The following is a 20,768-nucleotide window of genomic DNA, read 5'->3' on the forward strand; positions in this document are numbered from 1 at the left end:
TGCAACCATTAGGCACTTTGAAAGAAAGTCCCAATTTTCAAGCGATTGCATCAAAATTTATTTCGGTGCCTTCCTATTCTTGTAATAATAAAATTTTGTGATGAACTTGTTTTAAATAATAACAGAAATAAAATACATGGATATTGTGAAAGATTCTCGCATACCCTCCATGATATGCTTCTCCCAGCTGGCTAATATTACGATACCCCCACCCCGCTTATGACTTTACCCCATCCCCTCCCCTGACAATGGAAGAATGTATTGATCAATATATGAGGACTATATAATTCCTATGTCACAATATCCACGAATTCTACCTACATTTTAATAACATAATTTACTTATTCTTAATCGGCAAAACAATTTCTTAAACAACCAGTTTGATTTTCTAGGTTTTATATAAACAGAATATTAAAATATTTGACTTAAAAAAAAATAAATTAACAAAACAAAGTATACAAAAACTATGAACATGAATGACGTACAGAGATATGGCACTTCAAGAAAAACTAACTGCCTCTAAATTTTTCAACCGTCAGAAATATTCTTTTTAATACCTAAAGCAAAAAATACAGATTGTATTAAAAAAGAATAGGTACTTACTACTTAGTGATTTTGCGCAAACCTTTTTCTCGACAATCGACCCTCCAGGCCCCTTATTTTAAATTAAAAAAGAAAAACATACTTCTTGTCACTGCGGGGCTCTTCTAGCCTTTACTTAACCCAACCTAACACAATAGCACCATTATCTTTATTTTATTTTCTTCAAATAGTCCGTTTATGGTCGGAATCCAATAAGAGGAAAACCGCCCAACAAATTGTTTTTTGACCAGCGGAAAATTTAGAGGCTAAGCAGTTGCTTTTAAAGTGGCATATTTCAGTTCCTGCTTTTAACCTCTCTTCTGACTTTTACTTTATTCTGCTTTGGCTGTCTCACTCTCCATCTCACCATCTTTTATGGATCTAGAAAAAGAGGGGTATTCCTTTCGCAGCAACGCCTCTTAAGGGGCGACTCGTCGTATTTTCACAGTCGTTTTTGAGAGGTCATTTTAAGTTAAATTAGGGGATTGCCCCACAGAGTTAAACAATTGGTCCCGCAGGGTTAGAGCCCCTCGCAGGGGCTAGAAATAGGAGAAAAGCTACTATTAGAATAACGTGAAACGCCCCTTAAGAGGCGTTGCCACGAAAGGGACTTTACCCAAAAAGAGCATTGTTACTTAACAAGAACAATTACGTCCAATGCAAACGTGGATTTAAAATCAAAAAGAGCGAAAAAATAGAAGGTCAGATAGATAAAAAGACATGCAAAGATGGACATGGAGAGAAGACAGACACAAATACTTTAAAGAGTGGCTTCGCTAATAAAAATATAATAGTTTAACAAGGACGGTATCATTTGAAGCAGAGAAACTTAAGAAGGACGCATCCGTAACTTTATAAAAAAAAAACGCCTCTAGCGTAGTAAATACGCCCATAAATGACGGACACGCCCACTAACTGATGAGATAATGCCCAAAGAACGTGTCCTAACTTTTGTGATTTTTTTAACCCATTCGTGACAAGCTCCCAAAGTTCAAAGTTTTGATTCAAGAATCAACAGGGTTCAACAAAAAAGGTTTTTTTTCACTATTTACTTAACAGAATTTAAAGAGTAAGGTGTCAAATTAAAGATCTTACTATTTTTGTTCATAATGGCATTTTTATTCCTTTTTGTTGCGTTTTAGTACCTTAAAACTAACTTAATTTAAAAACAACTTAAATTACTTCAAAAATAAAAGGTCTACAAGCACGGACTAGCTTTTTCTAAAAATCACAAAAATTAGGACACGTTCTTTAAGCAAATCCAACCACAACAAGACAAAATATCCATTCAATGACAGAGCCCCATTAGGAGATGAAGAAAATATAAGTTATAGACACACCCACAAAGTTGGATACATCCACATAGAAGGACTGACAGACATAACCATAAAGCAACAGACAAGCCCACAAAAAGACAAACAAACTATCAAAGTTTAGAAGATCTTTTGGGTCATGGAAAGAAAACTAAGTTACGGGTTTCATCGTATTTTCACAGTAGCTTTTGAAAGATTATTTTATGTTAGCTTATGTTAAGTAAATGTTAATGATAGCCCCGCAGGGGCTAGAAATAGAAGAAAAGCTACTGTGAAAATACGACGAACCCCGCAACTTCGTTTTCTTTCCATGATCCGATCTTCTGAAAGTAAGGGAAATAAATCTTACTTTTTCTCTTTCTCTACTCGTTCAAATGTTGATTTGAGCATAACTTTCATACCAGCATAATCATTGGGTTTCTGGGCCATAATCTCTTCCGATACCTAGGTAGATAGATAGATAAAAAGAAATAAAGATGAAATAAAGATAGATAGATAGCGATAACTCATGCAAAGCATAATTTTTAGGATTTTTAGTCAATTCCTTTATAGATAACTTTAGACCATTAAAAAAGATATTAAGTTAGATAGATAGTTAATAAAATCTTAATAGTCACCCATCTTTGTAAAACAGATAATCAAAATTAAGACACCAAGACAAATGTCATACAATAAATCAAATGTAGGCCGTAGGTGATGGTATGATGTTTCCTTACCTGGATGTTAAGTAATTCAGGAACCATAAAACCCTTCAACCATCCAACCAATGGCGTGTAACCAGGCATGTAGTGAACCTGTCTAAATTAAAAATATCTGTTATGTAACAATAATTTCATTTTGACTCATTTACAAAAAGCCTTTGATATAACTTGCCAATAAAAATACAGACTTTCATCCATTCAACCAATGGCCTTTAATGGTGAAATTACCGAAATAATACTTTGAAAATGAATAAAAACAAGGATGGCAACATCCATAAAAGCGAAGCACTGAAATGGTAGGACAAACAAACATTAACACTTGTATAGTGTCAGAACTGAATAATCAGAATATAAATGTATAAGATTCGAAGCAAAATTGTAAGTAAATTTGTTGAAAAACTGTTTGATACAGGATAATGTTTATGGACATACTTACATTTTTAGGACTTGATTATAGAGTTGCTTCGCTTATAATATTGTACTTTGTTGTCCCAGGAATCAGTATACCAAAAATCAGATCAAACGGATAATTAGATCACATAAAGAATTGTTGTCAAAAAAGTTTAAAAATCAACATGTTTAAAATGGACGTACGGACATTCTGGTAATGATTATAGAGTAGCTACGATTTCTAAATCGTACCTAACTACTACACAGGAATCATCATGCAAAGCTTGAAATCGATAGGACAATTCTAACATGCCTAAATTAACGAATAAAAGTTATCTATCTCGGACGGACAGACGGACCGACCTTAATTATGGAAAAGCTTCGCTTTTAATAATCAAAATATGACTCTAATAAATCATTATTAGGTATGAATAATTAGGAATGAAGAAGAATATTTTATATGACTACGGATTCCAGCGGAAACCGCTAATTTACATTAAAGACTTAAAAAACACCCTTTATTACAGTGCAGTGAAATTTAGAGAGGAGACTATGACAATTCGCTTATTGTTCCCTAATAAGAACAAGCTAGGCTTCCAAAGTTAGAATTTCTCATATCAATTTAAAGAATTGTTATTTCTCGCATCATATTATAAACAGCTTTTCGCGGATACAAAATGTACCTACAATTGTAAGATTAAATCCAGTTTTTTAGCCTCAAGATGCCAAAGGCACGGGCTAAAAAACTGGTCTTAATCTTACAATTGTACCATTTTATAATCGTATATAAATGGATATAATACGATGCTAGACATAGTTTTTTCGTATGGATGAGAATCGGTTCTAATCCACCGGATATTAATCGGTTTCTAATGAATGCGAGAAAATGATTTATCTAACTTAGATCAATTGTCCTATGCCTGTATTGTATATTAATGCAGACATGCAAAACAATAATCTTCATTATGCTGTCTCCATTTATTTTCTTGGAATTATTGCAGCTTTTCTACAACATAGGTCTGTATGTCTGTCTGTTTGTAAGGGGAATGTTGGTGATCTAGTAATACACATGCGTTAGCTTATCTAAGTCTGGAACCCAATTGAATCTGACCTTAATCAAAGGTTTTAATATTTGGAGGGGGCATTTCATAAAATTTTATTTGAGGCTACTGCTTAATGTTTATGTTTTGTTGCGGAGCTGCTTAAGGACAAAATTGTCATTGTAAAAGCGAAGCTATTCTACATTATGATCAATCTGTCCGCCAGTACAGCAGTCCTTGACATATAACTCTGATCATTAATCAAATTGTTTTCAAACTTCACATGACTTTTCGCCTGAGAAAAAAAACTTTTTTTATCAACAAAATGTATGTAGTCTATCTCTTAAACAGTTGATTTTGTAGCTATTTCGATTTAAACTTAATCATTTTGATTTATTTTATAGAGGCAATGTTATAAGAAAATCAACTCTATAAAATGTCTAAAAAATGTATTTTGCAAATTGAACTCATGCAATTATGCGACACTTTTAGATCGAGTTTTCATTCATTCTTAAAAATTTTATTTTTCTATGATTGCTGACACTTTGTGAGTATACTAGCTGCGCGCCTAGCATCTATGGGCTTTGTAATGTAAAGGATGAACAGAAAAATAGCCTAAAACCCTCTGAAAACTTAAATTCATAAATAAAATAGTCTAAACCATCACGGGACCTATGCAAAGCTTCCCTAAATTGGAAAACTCGATCGGTTTAAAAGTTATTGAAATCTTAAGCTACAGAAAAAAAAACTAAAATAACCTATCAAAAGCCATTTAAAAAATACGACGAATCGCTCCTTAAGGGGCGTTGTCACGAAAGGGACTATTCCCGAATCTTGTTATTGTTGCTCCAATTCTGCACAATAATATCCTTGCTTATATTGTAATATTATGCGTAAAGCGTACATAAAGAATATACTCTTGTCTCTATGTAAATATGTTTCTTCATGGTTAAACGGATATAAATATTTCTATCTTTCTAAGCAAGATAGACGTCTGAAATGTTTGTGGATATTCCCCTGACCAATGCACATAATTTATGGAGGGAGGGGACATTGGAACGTAAATTATACTGGTACCCAAAGTTTTATAACCTTGTTATCTTATTTGTTTTTGCCTAAGAAACTTTGAGTACTGTTGTTTAATTGTGATTGATTGGTTTTAAATGTCAGTATCCAAATTATCTTTGTCTACAGAAGTTATAATTATGTTGAACATTATTGGGGATGTATATTAATTTATCGTCCATTGTCTTATCCCTTAAAATCCCTGCCATCTTATTCGTTAGCTTAACAACTATGGGAACTATGGCGATTAGTTGGGCAATTTTTTTTAAAGAATCCACCTCTGTTCTTTTTTCCCTGTTAAAAAAGGAAGTAAGAAGTATACTTGGAAGGTAATTCACAATACATATTATTTTCAATTATTCTTCATATCTTTTTATTTGCTGACATTTTTCGTGTAGAGTCTTTCAGTGGCAACGTCTCTTAAGGGGCATTTCGTTGTATTTTCACAGTAGCTTTTCCTGCAGGGGGCTCTAACCCTGCGTGGCCAATTGACTAACTCTGCAGGGTAAACATCTAAACTAACCTAAAATAACCTATCAAAAGATGCTGTTAAGATACGACAACGAAACGCCCCCCATTTTTCTACTAAGAGATTACTTAGATCTTACACCAGATTTTCATGTTCTCGCATACAGTGAAATTTGCAGCAGGCTAAAACGTCTTTTGCCAAGGAGTGAGACACAATGGCAATAAACACCTTTTCTCCAGCAACAACAATAATCTTTCATTTTTCATTGTCTTATCTATTAATAATTTTTAGAATTCATAGTAAATCAAAAAGGGACCAACAAAACCTACTTATAATCAGGGACAGCTATTACAGATTAAAGATTGTCAAAATCAGTGGTACACTACTTCATATTCTTCATATAGAAGAATAGTGAAACAATCTTAGTAACCAATTATCATTAATGTGTTAGGGTCAGGTTTTTATATTCTGTATGAGAAAAATCAGTGGAACCCTTCTGAAAATCTTTATATTTGTGATATAGAAGAGTCTTGAAAGAATAATAATTGTTGATTAATGTATACACAAAAAACAATCTCAATGTCTATATTTGCTTTATTATCATACAAAATATGAAAATATATAACAATACAGATAGAGATGGGACAATGGGTTGTTTATTACACTATCCCCCCAAATTTTATAATAACTTTTCCTTATTCGTTGGCTTAACAACTTTGGGGACTGTAGTGAATTATGATTGGTTGGATTATTAAGTTGAGTGTTCAAACATTTCAACCACTAATTTTAATCTACATAATTGGTAATTTTGTGTATTTTCATTCGGGTTGAGCATGAATTTACTGGCCATTGTCTTATTCCTTTAGATCCCTGATAACAATAACTTAACTATTAACTTTTATGCTTTTTTTTACATTTTTTGCATGTATAGGAATAAGTTAAAATCATAGAATTGAAGATTTTTTCCCTACTAGACAGTAAACGATAAATTGATATACACCCCCAATGATGATAAACAAAATTACCCCATCTGTAGATTAAAATTGAAAAGTTTGGACACTTCTAATTTGGAACCAATAAATATTCAAAAAGTACCCATATCTTTTTAACCAACGAATAAACGTGGTTGTAAACATGGAGGTAACAATGCAGTTTAATTACTAGCCCAATGACCCCTCCCTCCTTCCTTGTCTGTATTTACTAGACTACTACTAGAGAGAGCCGGGCCAACAAAACTGGTATTAATATTATGACTTGTTTTTAATATTTTAATACGATACCGATACGATACATGATTTTTCAGTATGGCTAAGAATCGATTCTAATCCAGCGGATATTAATCAGTTTCGAAGCCATACTGAAATTTTTTTGTCAGAAACGGCATACATTAAAAAACTTTGATGTTTAATACTCTTATTTCGCAATTATGAATGATGTTATCCTTGTTAAATAAGGCAAAACTACTACTTACTTGTGATAGATTAAAAGTCCATCCAGCTTATCCTAAAAACAAATATTTATTTTAACAACAAATACATTAAGAGCATGATTATAAGAAATTATTAGAAATAAATTAGACAGTCTATTTGTTCGACAATTTTCGAAGTTTTGTACTGGTTTTAGGCAATTTTCCGAAGGGTATATGAAACCTTAGGAGACATTTTTCTCTTTAGGGGAAGACACTGATATCTATAATACAAAGTAGCTTGATGTCTGTCCGTCCGTCTGTCTGTCCCCTAAGATCTCGGTAACCACTGAACCGATCGGATTTTACTCTTCAGGGAATATACCTACTGGTCCTGTGATGGTTTTAGGCTATTTTCTTGGGGCGTGGGACACCCCCAACCCCTCCCAAAAAAATAAAAAAATTCCCTCTCATTTTTTTTGATGATGCATATGATGAAGATTCTCAATTTTTTTTGATTATGCAGATGATGAATATGAAGATCCACCACATGTACTACAATTTTTTTTTTTAATTACCTCTTGGGGCAAAGCCCCTATAGTCCTATTATATAAAGTAGTAAGCGTTTTTGTCTGTCCCGAAGGATCTCGCTAACCGCTGAACCGATATTGTTCTCCTTTATAGTGAAACCTCTTAAATGTCCTGGGAAGGTTTTAAACTATTTTGGGGAGGGTATCTTTACTCCCCTCCCACCCCCCAAAATTTTTTTTTTACTGTTTTAAATTTAAAATGGGATGAGGTCGACTTTTCCCCCTCCTACCTATGATTCAGTGCCCCTAGAGGCTTCTAGGGGCGTAGCCGCTAGTTATACGATAAACTAGCGGCTGCGCCCCAAGCAGCTATGTATTTTATGCTTAAAGAACAACAGAAAATAGCTTAAAACCTTCTGTAAACTTTTATGAATAAAATAGCCTAATACCACCCCAGGAAATATGTGAAGCTTCCCTTAAATGTAGAACACAACCGGTTATCGAAATCTTAAGTTACAGACAAGCGTAGTACACAAGCAAGGGTTAATCTTGTTTATCATCATTGGGAACGGAAGTACATAATTTATCATCCATTGTCCTCTTTATCCTTGAGCTGAGGGAAAACACAGCAACTTGGGGGGGGGGGGGGTTCTAGGGGCGATTTCTCTTGTAAGTGGCTAAGGTACCCTTCCCCAAAATAATTATATTCCTGCTCAGGACCTATAAGAAGCTACCTTATAAAGGAGAACCATATCGGTTCAGCGGTTGGTAAGATACAAACAGATAGAAAGACTTCATGTTACTTTATTATAATGATTTTACCTGGAACGGAAGGCTGGAATTCAAAGCTGAATGAATTGATTCTGGTGTACATTGATATACAGGAAGGGGTAGGAATCTAAAAAGATAGATTATCATATCATAATGCTTAGTAGTATAGATGACAGAATGATAGGTAGGAATTATTGAGGTATAGATAAAGGGGCAGGTATAAAAAAGATAGATAGTAATATGATTTCCAAACATTTCGAAACACAGATAGATAATTGGATAATTTGGTAGATAGATAACAGATATATAATATATAAAAGATAATCGTTACAGAGTAAAAAAGTATTCAGAAAAGAAAAGGTAACAAATACCTAAGTTAGATATTTTGAATATGTATTAATAGAAAATTTGCTTCATTGCAAAATGTCAGTTCTTCAATCGGTTACTTTTGAAAATAATCTGTTTAACATATTGCTCAAAATAAAAATTTCATTAACTTTTTAACAGAGTACTAGAATCTCTCATAATATTTTTAAATATTTGATATAGCATACCAAAATTATCAGGGAGTAAGGGAGGGGACAATGGGCAATTAATTCAATTTAAGAGTTTTCACTGAAAAGCAATGAAAACCAGATTTATCCAAAAGAATTTACAAAAATTGCAAAGGGATCATGGTAATATAATTGGGAACAAAATTAGTTCTAAGAAAAAAATCATTTACTTGAAAATTAAATTACTAGTACATCACAATGTAGTAAACATTCTGTAATTAATCACTAGAAAAATCACCCTTAGAACTTCGTCAACCCTTCTCATATATATTTAACTGCTACCTAAATTCAAGGGGTTCTTAGATCGTTTAATACATAAATATCACAGTAGAGTTTCTATACATGAAATATCATTTTCTCAGGGAAAAATATTTGTTAAAACCATTCATCTTAGGACAAATTTTTCTGTCTGCATATTTAAAACTAACTTAGCTAGTTAACGGGGCATTAATGCGCAAGTACCCAAAGTCAGTCAGAAACTGCTGAATTCTTGCACATTCCCTTTAAGCCAGTACCCAAAGTCTGAGACTCTTAAAAAATGAATATTCGAACCATTGTCGCCTCCTTTACTCCCTGCAAAATTATATATTTGAAAATTCCACAACTGAATAATTTAAGATGCAGCCAGGGAGGGAGAGGACATTGGACTAAATTATGCTGCTCCCCAAAGTTTTATAAACACGATATCTCATTTGTTGGCTTGTTGAACAAGCATTCAGTGTCACCTTATACCAACAACGAAATTAATTAGAGAAAAAAAAAACCTATTACACTAGTCTCCAAAGTTTTATAAGTACGCTTTTTATTTAATGGCATTATAACTTTGGGTACTTTAGAGAATTTTCATCGGTTGACTTATTATGTTAAGTGTTTAAACGTTTCAACCCCTAATTTTAATCTACAGAAAAGGAAATTTTGAGTATTATCATTGGGGAAGTACATCTATTTATAGGCCATCATCTTATCCCTATAGATCTCTGAATTCTAAATTATGTTTGAAAGGTATGCTTGTTAAGCCGTAATCACCCATTTTGAATATTATTGAAATGCGAGAATGTAGTGGGAAAAGGGATTGGAATAATAGTTATTTCATTGAGGTTTATGTATCAAGCTAAGATTTTCACAGTTATGACCCTGTTATTTTTAGGAGCGAAGCTACTCTATAATTCACTTTGTCCGTCAGTCAGTCAGTCCGTAACGCTATGGGGGAAATGAGGTTTACTCAGCTCCTATAAAAGATAGAATGCTAAAACTTTTCCCGTCGATTAAAGAAAACAGCCGTGACGGTCCGCCTGCCTTTTTGCAGGTTTTAGGCTATTTTTATATTTTCACATTTTTCTCCATATCTTTGGTGTTTGTGGTCCGTTTTTCAAAATTTTCAGTTATAGATATCAAAATAAAGAAAACAAACATGGCGGTCAGACTGCCTTTTATCAGTTTTTTTTTGGCTATTTTTATATGTTTTACATATTTCCCCATATCTTTGGTGTTTTGGTCCAATTTTCAAACTTTTTTGGGATATCAGTATCAAAATAATTTTTTTTATTGTTATGAGCATCTTTTATGTAATTTACTCTGACCGTCTTCATCATACAAAATAAAACAAGGTTTCGTGTTTATTTTCTCCGATAAATCTTTTCTTGATTTTAAAAAATACACTTTAAATCTACTTGTACACATGCCCATCCACAATTTTTTGTGCTTCGCTACTTATGGATGTTGTCATCTTTGTTTATAGTAAATTTACCATTTCATATCTAAGATTTTTAGCATATGACACAAAAATAATATTAAAAAAATTATTATTAATAACATCCATAAATTTCAGGTTTTATCAAGATCTAAATAGATAAGACAATGGACAATAAATTGCTGTACAACTTCCAATGATTTGATGACACACCAAATAATTCTATATCCTAACCTCTATCTATCTATTCTAAACTCAGTTTTCATCTAAATTCATAATTTGCATAACTTCAATTTATTTACTTTATTGGACAATTTACTTTTAGAGTGACATAAAAACTTTATAAATTTCACTGGCAGCTGCGCTCTAGCATTTAGGGTAGGGAGTTCGGTAAAACGGGCTAAAACCATCCAATGAATATAAATATAATATCAAATGGCCTAAAACATCTTGGGACCTGTTTGAAGCTTCTCTGAAATGGAAAACTCAATCGGTTCAGTGGTTAGCATCAGGGATCTAAAGGGTTAAAACAATAGCCGACTAATTGATGCACATCCCCAATGATAATGCACAAAATTACCCCTTCTGTAGATTACTATTAGCAGTTGACACTCAATTTAATAAACCTTCCAATCAAAATTCATCAAAAGTCCCCAAAGTTGTTAAACTAACTAATAAGAATACCTCATTATAAAACTTTGGGGACTTGTGAAATAAACAGCCCATTGTCCCCTCTGTGTTAGCATGATCTTAATAAACTAACAAACAAGGATGACAACATCCATAAGTAGGGAAGCACAAAAAATCGTAGATGGGAATACGTACAGGTAGATTTAAAAGGTTTTTACTAAAATCAAGAATAGATGTATTGGATAAAATAAATATGAAACCTTGTTTTATTTTGTATGATGACGATGGTCAAAATAAATTATATTAAAGATGCTCATGACAATTGGAAAAATTATTTTGATACTGATATCCTATAAAAGTTTGAAAATTGGATCAAAATAAACAAAGATATTGGGAAATATGTAAAACATATAAAAATAGCCAAAAACCTGATAAAAGGCAGTCTGGCCGCAATGGTTGTTTTCTTAAAACGACAAAACATTTAATTTCTAAATCCTTAAAAACTTTAAAAATTTGGAAAATTGGACCATATACACTGAAGATATGGAAAAAAGTGTTAAATATATTTATAAATAGCCTAAAACCTGCCAAAAAGGCAGTCTGGCCGTCATGGTTATTTCCTTTAAAGACGGGAAATTTAATTTTGATATCTACAACTGAAAAAATTTTGAAAATCGGACTATAAACACTGAAGATATGGAGAAAAATGTTAAAAATATAAAAAAAACAGCCTAAAACCTGCTGAAAAGGCAGTCTGGCTGTCATGGTTGTCTTCTTTAAAAGACGGGAAATTTAATTTTGATATCTATAACTGAAAAAATTTTGAAAATCGGACCATACACTGAAGATATGGAGAAAAATGTGAAAAATATAAAAATAGCCTAAAACCTGCTAAAAAGGCAGTCTGGCCTTCATGATTGTTTCTTTAAACGACAGGAAATTTAATTTTGATATCTGTAACTGAAAAAATTTTGAAAATCGGACCATAAACACTGAAGATATGGAGAAAAATGTGAAAAATATAAAAATAGCCTAAAACCGGCTAAAAATCGGTCCGACCGCAAATGATGTTTTATAGTCAATTGTGCTCCTTAATAATGGGAATGTTGTCAAAAAATTTCAGCATTCTATCTTTTATAGGAGCTGAGTAAATCCCATTTCCCCCATAGCGTTACGGACTGACTGACGGACTGACGGACTGACGGACGGACAAGGTGAATTATAGAGTAGCTTCGCTACTAAAAATAGAAAGAAAAAAAAACAAATCTAATATTAATTTGTCAAAAATGCTTAAAAGTGGGGGAAATTTAAAGTATTGAATATTTGCATCTTATTGCATATTTAACAAGAAACAAATATTTCAGTATTTTAATTGAATTACATTATATTTGGGTACAGGGTGGTAGCTCCACATTGTTAGGGCCTCCCACTGCACTGGTGGTGTGGGTAATAAAATATACTTTCTCAGGTTTAGAGGCATAGATTAGGGTTATGAATTGAAAAAAAAACTAATCATCTTTTCCATTTATTACTAGCGGCTATGTCCCTAGAAGCCTCTAGTGACACTTTAAATTGTTTTCTATGTCTGAAGTTCTCTAGCGATAATTAAAAATATTTCATGGTAAAACATTGGCGATTTCTGTAGGAAGGGTTATGGTATCCTCCCTATAAACCTTCCCAGGACCTATGAGAAGTTACAATGTAAAGGATAACCATTACGGTTTAGCGAGATCCTTCGGTACAGACAGACACACAAAGATCCTGTTACTTTATTATAAGAACTAGCGGCTTCGCCCCTAGCCTCTAGGGGTTTTGCCCCAAGAGGTTTGATCAACTTAATTTTTCGTATTTTAGATTTAAAAAGAAAAAGTAAAAAAAAATTTTTTTTTGGGGGGGGGGGTATTTTCATTTTTTTGGGGGGTTGGGGGTGTCCCACCCCCCAAGAAAATAGCTTAAAACCATCACAGGACCAGTAGGTATATTCCCTGAAGAGTAGAGCCCAATCGGTTCAGTGGTTACTGAGATCTTAAGCTTCAGACGGACAGACAGACGGACAGACGGACAGACGGACAGACAGACGGACAGACATCGTTCTACTTTGTATTATAGATAAAAGAGAGGGGGTGGGGCGTGATAGTATCAAAAAGTAAGAAATGGAATATCTCATCCTTGTTCTAATCTTTGTTTATCCAAAAATATTATTGTTATTCATGATATTCTACTAGAATGTACAATATTTTTATTATTACAAAACTAGATGCTCTCAGATGACCTATCGAGCACTAACCCCCCCCCCCCTCCCCACTATCATTTTTAAGAATATACCCAGTATCCAATATCACCTAACCTAAATTAATAAACAAAAACTACCCCCCCCCCCCTCCCTTTAATTTTTATGTGCTTAATTAAGAGTGGGGGGGGGGTCTTGTGTGCGTCTAGGCACTTGGGGGGAAACTACCCAAAACTTCTAAAGCTTATTATAACTGTACGAGACAAATATTCATGATTAATTATCAAGATTTAAGGGAGGGGAAAAATTGTAGAATTTTAATTTTTTGACCCCCCCCCCCCCCCCTCAACTACTGCCTACCATATATTTTCATGAAGGAATAAAACGTCATAAAAAGGTTAACACCTGAATAAAATAGAGATTGATATTAGTTATTTCTCTCATCATATTATAAACAGCTTTTCGCGGATATAAAATGTACAATTACAAGATTAAAACCATTTTTTTAGACCCGAGATGCTGAAGGCACGGGCTAAATAAACTGGTTTTAATCTTATGATTGTACATTTTATATTCGTAGGAATAGTTATTTCTCGTATCGTATTATAAACGGCTTTCCGCGGATATAGAATGTACAATTATAAGATTAAAACTAGTTTTTTTAGCCCCGTGGTGCCGAAGGCACCGGCTAAAAAAACTAGTTTTAATCTTATGATTGTACATTTCTATATTCGTAGAAAACTGGTTATAATACGATGCTAGACATAGTTTTTTCGTATTCATGAGAACCGGTTCCTATCCACCGGATTCAAATGAATACGAGAAAAGAAATTAAAACCTTCTACATTTCTAAGGTAATGCTCTAAGTAGACCCCTCCCCTTCCTTAAACAAATAACAAAGATAAATGTCTAACATCATAAGATAAACTTTAGTAATAGTATAGGAATGTATATTCTATGAACGTATAGTTCTATTGTAAAAAAGAAAATCATTCATAACTTATACAACTTGTAACATGTTCTTCTTTTATCTTTTATAATTTGACACCTCCCTGACACTGTAAACAGACACAAACAAATGTATTCTAATAATTCTTTAACAGGTTATTCATTAAAAAATGATTTTATGAACCCAAAAGATAAAATATTTAATATTTATTCTCCAAAATGGAACTTGCAAATAACTTCTTTATCTTTATTGTAGATCAATTGAGCCGTTTAAAGACTTTAAATAACACTCACAATGTGTTAGTTTATTATAGGAATCACCATAAAAATTAGGACATCTATCTTTAATAACAGCATCATTAAACTCTTCTTTCACAAGGTTTAGAGACGAACAAATGGTAATTTGGGATTATTGAGTAGCTTCACTACTAAAAAGCTTAACTTTTATCAATTGAGTCGTTTAAAGATCTTAAATAACACTCACAATGTGTGCTATTTTGTTAAAGGAATCTCCAAATAAAATTTAAGACAATTATCTTTTAAAAAAAACACCTAGAAACTCTCCTTTCACGAGGCGTAAAGAAGAACAGATGATAATTTTGGGATTATGGAGTAGCTTCACATCAAACAAAGATGACAACATCCATAAAAGCGAAGCTCGGAAATGGTAGGACAAAAGAACATTAACACTTGTAGAGTGTCAGAACTGAATAAGCAGAATATTAATGCACAAGTCTAACCAAAATTTTAAGTAAATTTGTTGCAAAACTACTTAAATACAGGATTATGTTTAAGGATATTCTTACATTTTTATTACTTGATTATAGAGATGCTTCGCAAATAACATTGTACTTTATATGAGTATTCCAAAAATTTGATGAATAGGGTAATTATAATAACAAAAATTTATTTCTTAAAAAGTAAAAAAATAGCATGTTTAAATTGGACGTACGGACTATCTTGTAACGATTATAGAATTGCTGATCGTACTTAATTGTTATAGGAATTATGCAAAGTTTGAAATCGATAGTAAAATTCTAACATATTTAAATTAACAAAAAGCTTAATTTTTATCAATACTGAAGGAAAAATATGTTGCAAATAGAGGCAAGTGGAAAAATAGTTGATTAAGTTTCTATAGTTCTTTTAATTGTTTCAATTAGCTTACTGCTAAACTTGTTTTTTTTAAGCATTATGATTTTCTTTTAACTCGGGTATATTATGTAGAATCGTTGTAATTTTTTGAAACCGTAGATTATTCGAAAATAAAACGTTTGTATTATATATTATTTCCACTGCTTCTATATAAATAAGATATGTCCGTTTGACTATCTCCACCTATTTCAACCAACCAATTGAAATTCAAAAAAGGTACCCAAAGTTAACAAATAAGATATGGTGATTTTAAAACTTTGGGTGCCAGTCAGGTACATCCAAGCTTTTTGTTTTGAAAGGGGTAAAATGAGGTGGATGGTGTAAACACCTATTTAACCCCACCTTTGGACGTCAACGGTAACACTGTAATTTAAAGTCCAATGTCCACTCCCTGCCTGAGTATTATTAGACATAATTGTCCTTCTGTAAATTAGATCAATACTCATTTACTGTATTCATTTATATTTTTATAGATATAAATGTTCGTGTATAGTCCCTTTAAGAGGCGATTCAACGTATTTTAACAGTAGCTTTTCTCCTATTTCTAGCCCCTGCAGAAGGCTCTAACCCTGCGGGGCCAATTGCATAATCTAACCTAAAATAAACTCACAAAAGCTACTGTGAAAATACGACGAATCGCCCATTCAGAGGCATTGCCACGAAAGGGACAATACCCAAATGTTAGCATTGTGCTACTTTTGAAAATATATGAATTACCTATTTTTTCTAAATTTTATACAGAAAAGTAGAAATATTACATAATTTTGTTTGAAAACAAATTTTCCTGCAAAACTTATTATAACTTATTGCAAATTCTTTTTGAAATTAACCCAAACATAGTATTCAACATTTTACACAATTTTCTACATTATTGGTTTTGAACGTGAAGCTGTTCTTTAATTTAAATTAGGGTCTGTACGTCCATACCTCAGTCCGTAAGGTATATGCATGTTAGAATTGTCCTTACAATTTAAAACTTTAGATGATGCTTCCTGTAACAGCTAGGTACGATCTAGCTCTACGTCTGTACGTACATTTTAAAAATACCGATTTAAAACTTTTTTGACACTATTTTTGTATGATATAATTATCTTTTTCATCTGATTGTATTATCAATGTTTCCTAGGACAACCAGGTAAACAGTTTTAGGCATTGCACAAACTGTGCATGTTTTAATGAGTGGTCCTATATAGTAGCAGTAGGAACTATTTTTAACGTCATGAATTCAAACATAACTCCTAACCTTTAACTATTACCTGTAGGGATTCATTCTAGAGCTGTCCATAAGATCGTCCTTGTTCTCTATAAAACTGACCGGATATCCGGTATTTGAAATCAGCCGGATATCCGGCCACATTTGTATCAGACCTAACTCTACTATTACCTGTAGGGATTCATTCTAGAGCTGTCCATAAGCTCGTCCTTGTTCTCTATAAACTTCTGCTGGACCCAGGACATTCGGAACTCTGTATCACAGTCATAATATTGGAATCCATCCCAGCTAAACAAATAGATTAGGTATTAACAGCTAATTTACCAAGGATCTAAAGGGATAAGACGATGGCCGACAAATGTATATAGATCCCCAATAATGCAATGATGCACAAAATTATTCCTTCTGTAGATTACAATTAGTGGTTGAAACGTTTGGACACTTAACTTAACACATTCTCAAATCTAATCCCATGCTATTTTTCTTCTTCAATATGTTAATATCCAATCCTTGATTAAATTTAGCAATGAAGCTTTTCAACCATAATTAGCACAGGAAGGTATTTAGAACTTTTAAAAACTATAATTACAAAGATTTCCAATGGTGTGCTTATTTTTGATAAATTATGATACATTGCACAATAAAAATAGAATGACAGTGGAATAAAAATAACTGTTAAGAATGCTTCTACTCATAAATGGATATCAGATTTCCAAATAGATAGATACCTTTCTAAACAGTAAACACAGGCAATACAAAATATTTAAATAGATATTTGAATATTTGCCAATGTAAATATATAAATGCATAGATATAAAGATAAGTAATTGTTGCTCTCTGTACATTACATCGAAGTGAACGACAGACAATTTTTTAGAGGAAAAAAATATTATTCTATATGCCTACATTTCGACTAGGGTTAGATCTTTTGACATGGTTCGACTGCCTGGGCTAACAAAACTGGTATTAATATTATGATTTTTATTTTATTATTTGTAGAAAATTATACGATATGATACACGATTTTTCAGAATTGCTCAAAACCGGTTCAAATCCAGTGGATATTAATCGGTTTGGAAGCCATACTAGAAAAGAGCTCATATCCTTTTGGTCTAAGCAATCCACATAATCAAGTTATTATTCCTTTAACAAACAAAATAAAAAGAATTTTGTTAACGATTAATCGATTTCCCAGTATGGCTTTGAAACCGATTAATATCCCCTGGATTAGAATCGGTTCTCGGCCATACTGAAAAATCAATTATAGCATCATGTTACAGACAACTTTCCACGAATATTTAAACAAAACTGGTTTAATTCTTATAATTTTTCATTTTGATTTACGCGAAAAGCTGTGTATAATACGATTCAATAAATAACTATTCGATTACCAATCCAAGTACCCCCACTCCATAGTAATATTGTAACCACTTTGTTTGTTGTAAAACAATTTGTGTAATTGGAATAGAGTAAAATATTTTGTCTCTTAGGAAGAGAAAGAGAATTAGAATACATTAGTGGCACAATAAATGTATAAATATAAATGTATAACCTAGACAACTACCTTGATCAAGTGGTTGGGATATTTTTTGTCTACTAGCAAATTGCTTTCTGCTCTATTGTAGCGACTTTGAAGATTTTATATTTTCAACGCTATTGGCTGATATTGAAAGACCCTTTGAAAGTCAATACAGGGTCCCCACCATGTGGTTAGAGTTACTTAAAGCTCGTGCCCCTCTATTCCTCTACTTTAATTGTGGTACAAGCACTCTTCAACTAGAATATGTCCACTATGTCATAGTGGACTGTAAATAAAACCAGTGTCCAAACTCATCAACCAATAAATAATTATAATCTATAAAAGCGTAAATTTTGTTTAAAATCTTTGTGGTTGTATTTTGCATCAATTTACCACTGCACCCATTGTCCTATCTCTTAAGATTCCGTACAAGTAAAACACTAAAGTAATTTACACCCTTATTACCGCACATTTGTCTTAAACTTGTTGGAAAACCAAGCCGAGTTTTATTTAGTTAGAGGAAAGGAAATTTTAACTTAAGTTTTTTTCTCTTGTTTTTAGACTGGCATATCTTGAGAAAACTATATTGTTGCCTACATTTTAAAAAAATATAATTTGTAACTATACTAGTATAGCGGCTATGCCTATTAAGGCCTCAAGGGAAGGTTGAGTCGACCTTATATTTTCATCTTGGTGAGGTGTAAATTTTTTATTGGTGGTTAATTACATTTAGCTAAGAAGTCTAAATAGAATAGAAATAAATTTGTAAGTTTAGAAAAGAAACTAAAAAATGCGTTTTATAGTACACACTTAGACTAAAAATCGCCATTAACTGCTACAGGTTTTTTTGCTACCTTAACTTTGTTGAATCTCATTATAAATCTGAATTATATAGGTATAGACAGACAAAAACTTCTTATAAAATATCTGCGTTAATAATAATAATTTATAATACAAAGTAGAACGATGTCTGTCTGTCTGTTTGTTTGTTACGAAGGATCTCGCTAACCGCTGAATCGATCGGATTCTCCTTAACAGGAAAGCTTTAACAGGAAAGCTTCTCATAGGTCCCGTGAAGGTTTATAACTATTTTGGGGGAGGGTACCACAACCCTCCCCAGAGAAATTGATAAAATAAAATAAAAAAACGCCGCCCTGCGGACATTTTTTGCAATTAGCTAAAAATATAACTAACACCATCTATCGGCGAAAAAATTTGTTTTTGGTAATTAGCTGATTTTAAAATGGATTGAAAAGAAACAATTTTATGTGTCCCTAGAGGCCTCTAGGGTCGTAGCCACTAGTAATTATATAACTTACCACATCATGTCTAGGATGTAGAAAATCTTCTCTTTTTCAGAAAATATACAATCAAGGATACTGTAGGAATTTCTTCGTTTCTAGATAGATAGATATATAAATAGAAAATCTTAGCTCGCTAGATAGATAGTTAGATAAAAACTAAATGGATAAGATTTGATAGCTAGATAGTTAGCTTGGTAGATAAACTAAAGACAATTGACGAGAAATTAATGTGACCTCCCAAACCACGAAAAACAAAATTACCATTGTGATTATGTCATATGTAGACAGTACAATATTGTATAACATAAAAAAAAGTAAAGTAAGGCGCGAAGCGCCGAAAAAAATCTGACATCAACTACTACTTGAAAAAACATCTTATTTATGCAAAATTTAAGAAATACTGAAAAATACTGAATCATGTAAACTTCCAAATACTGAAAAAAATTTTAAAATACTGAACATTAAGTATTTACTGAAAATACTGAATCCCAAATTTCCAAATACTGAACAATACTGAACAAAATTTAAAAATACTGAACATTCAGTATTTACTGAAAATACTGAATCCCAAATTTCCAAATACTGAACAATACTGAGCTGATTTAAAGATCCAGCTCTGAATATTTTCAGTATACTGAAAAATGTGGCCACGCTGACAATGCTATTACGAACCAACCAATCAAGATTTATTAATGAAACTTTGTATACCATTACAATTTACAGACCAATGTCCCTACCATTCCTATAGCAATACAATGTTAAACAAGGATGACAACATCCATAAAAGCGAAGCACTGAAACGGTAGGACAAACGGACATTAACACTTGTATAGTGTCTAAACTAAATAATCAGAATATAAAAGTATAAGAGTCGAAGCAAAATTGTAAGTAAATTTGTTGAAAAACTGCTTGATACAGGATAACGTTTATGGACATACTTACATTTTTAGGTCTTGATTATAGAGTTGCTTCGCTTATAATGTTGTTCTTTGTTGTCCCAGGAATCAATATACCAAAAATCAGATCAAAAGGATAATTAGATCACATAAAAATTTGTTGTCAAAAAAGTAGAAAATCAACATGTTTAAAATGTACATACGGACATTCTGGTAATGATTATAGAGTTGCTACGCTTTCTAAATCGTACCTAACTAGTACAGGAATCATCGTGCAAAGTTTGAAATCGATAGGACAATTCTAACATGCCTAAATTAATGAATAAAAGCTATCTATCTCGGACGGACGGACGGACCGACCCT

General features: G+C 32.5%; 1 protein-coding gene across 4 annotated transcripts in view; it reads right to left on the reverse strand.

Annotated features, from left to right (window-relative positions):
• Nucleotides 1-16: 16 nt before the first annotated feature.
• Snup (snurportin-1) overlaps nucleotides 17-20,768 on the reverse strand; it is a 31,898-nt gene continuing 11,146 nt past the window's right edge. Inside the window, exons 9-16 of one of the 4 annotated variants that reach the window (XR_013884112.1) lie at nucleotides 19,525-19,604; nucleotides 16,858-16,974; nucleotides 8,318-8,393; nucleotides 7,032-7,063; nucleotides 2,612-2,693; nucleotides 2,245-2,339; nucleotides 322-963; nucleotides 17-105 (exon numbers count right to left, since the gene is read on the reverse strand). Coding sequence is in view for 1 of the 4 variants with exons in the window: in XM_080177234.1 (XP_080033360.1) it covers nucleotides 915-963; nucleotides 2,245-2,339; nucleotides 2,612-2,693; nucleotides 7,032-7,063; nucleotides 8,318-8,393; nucleotides 16,858-16,974; nucleotides 19,525-19,604 (531 nt within the window). In the remaining 3 variants the exon portion in view is untranslated. Of the gene's footprint in view, nucleotides 106-255; nucleotides 964-2,244; nucleotides 2,340-2,611; nucleotides 2,694-7,031; nucleotides 7,064-8,317; nucleotides 8,394-16,857; nucleotides 16,975-19,524; nucleotides 19,605-20,768 lie in introns of those variants that run through there. The other 3 variants (XR_013884114.1, XR_013884113.1, XM_080177234.1) reach the window with 3 other exon arrangements.

This window comes from Acartia tonsa, chromosome 11 (genome assembly GCF_053477335.1).
Source record: "Acartia tonsa isolate MP-2025a chromosome 11, ASM5347733v1, whole genome shotgun sequence".
NCBI lineage: Eukaryota > Metazoa > Arthropoda > Copepoda > Calanoida > Acartiidae > Acartia > Acartia tonsa.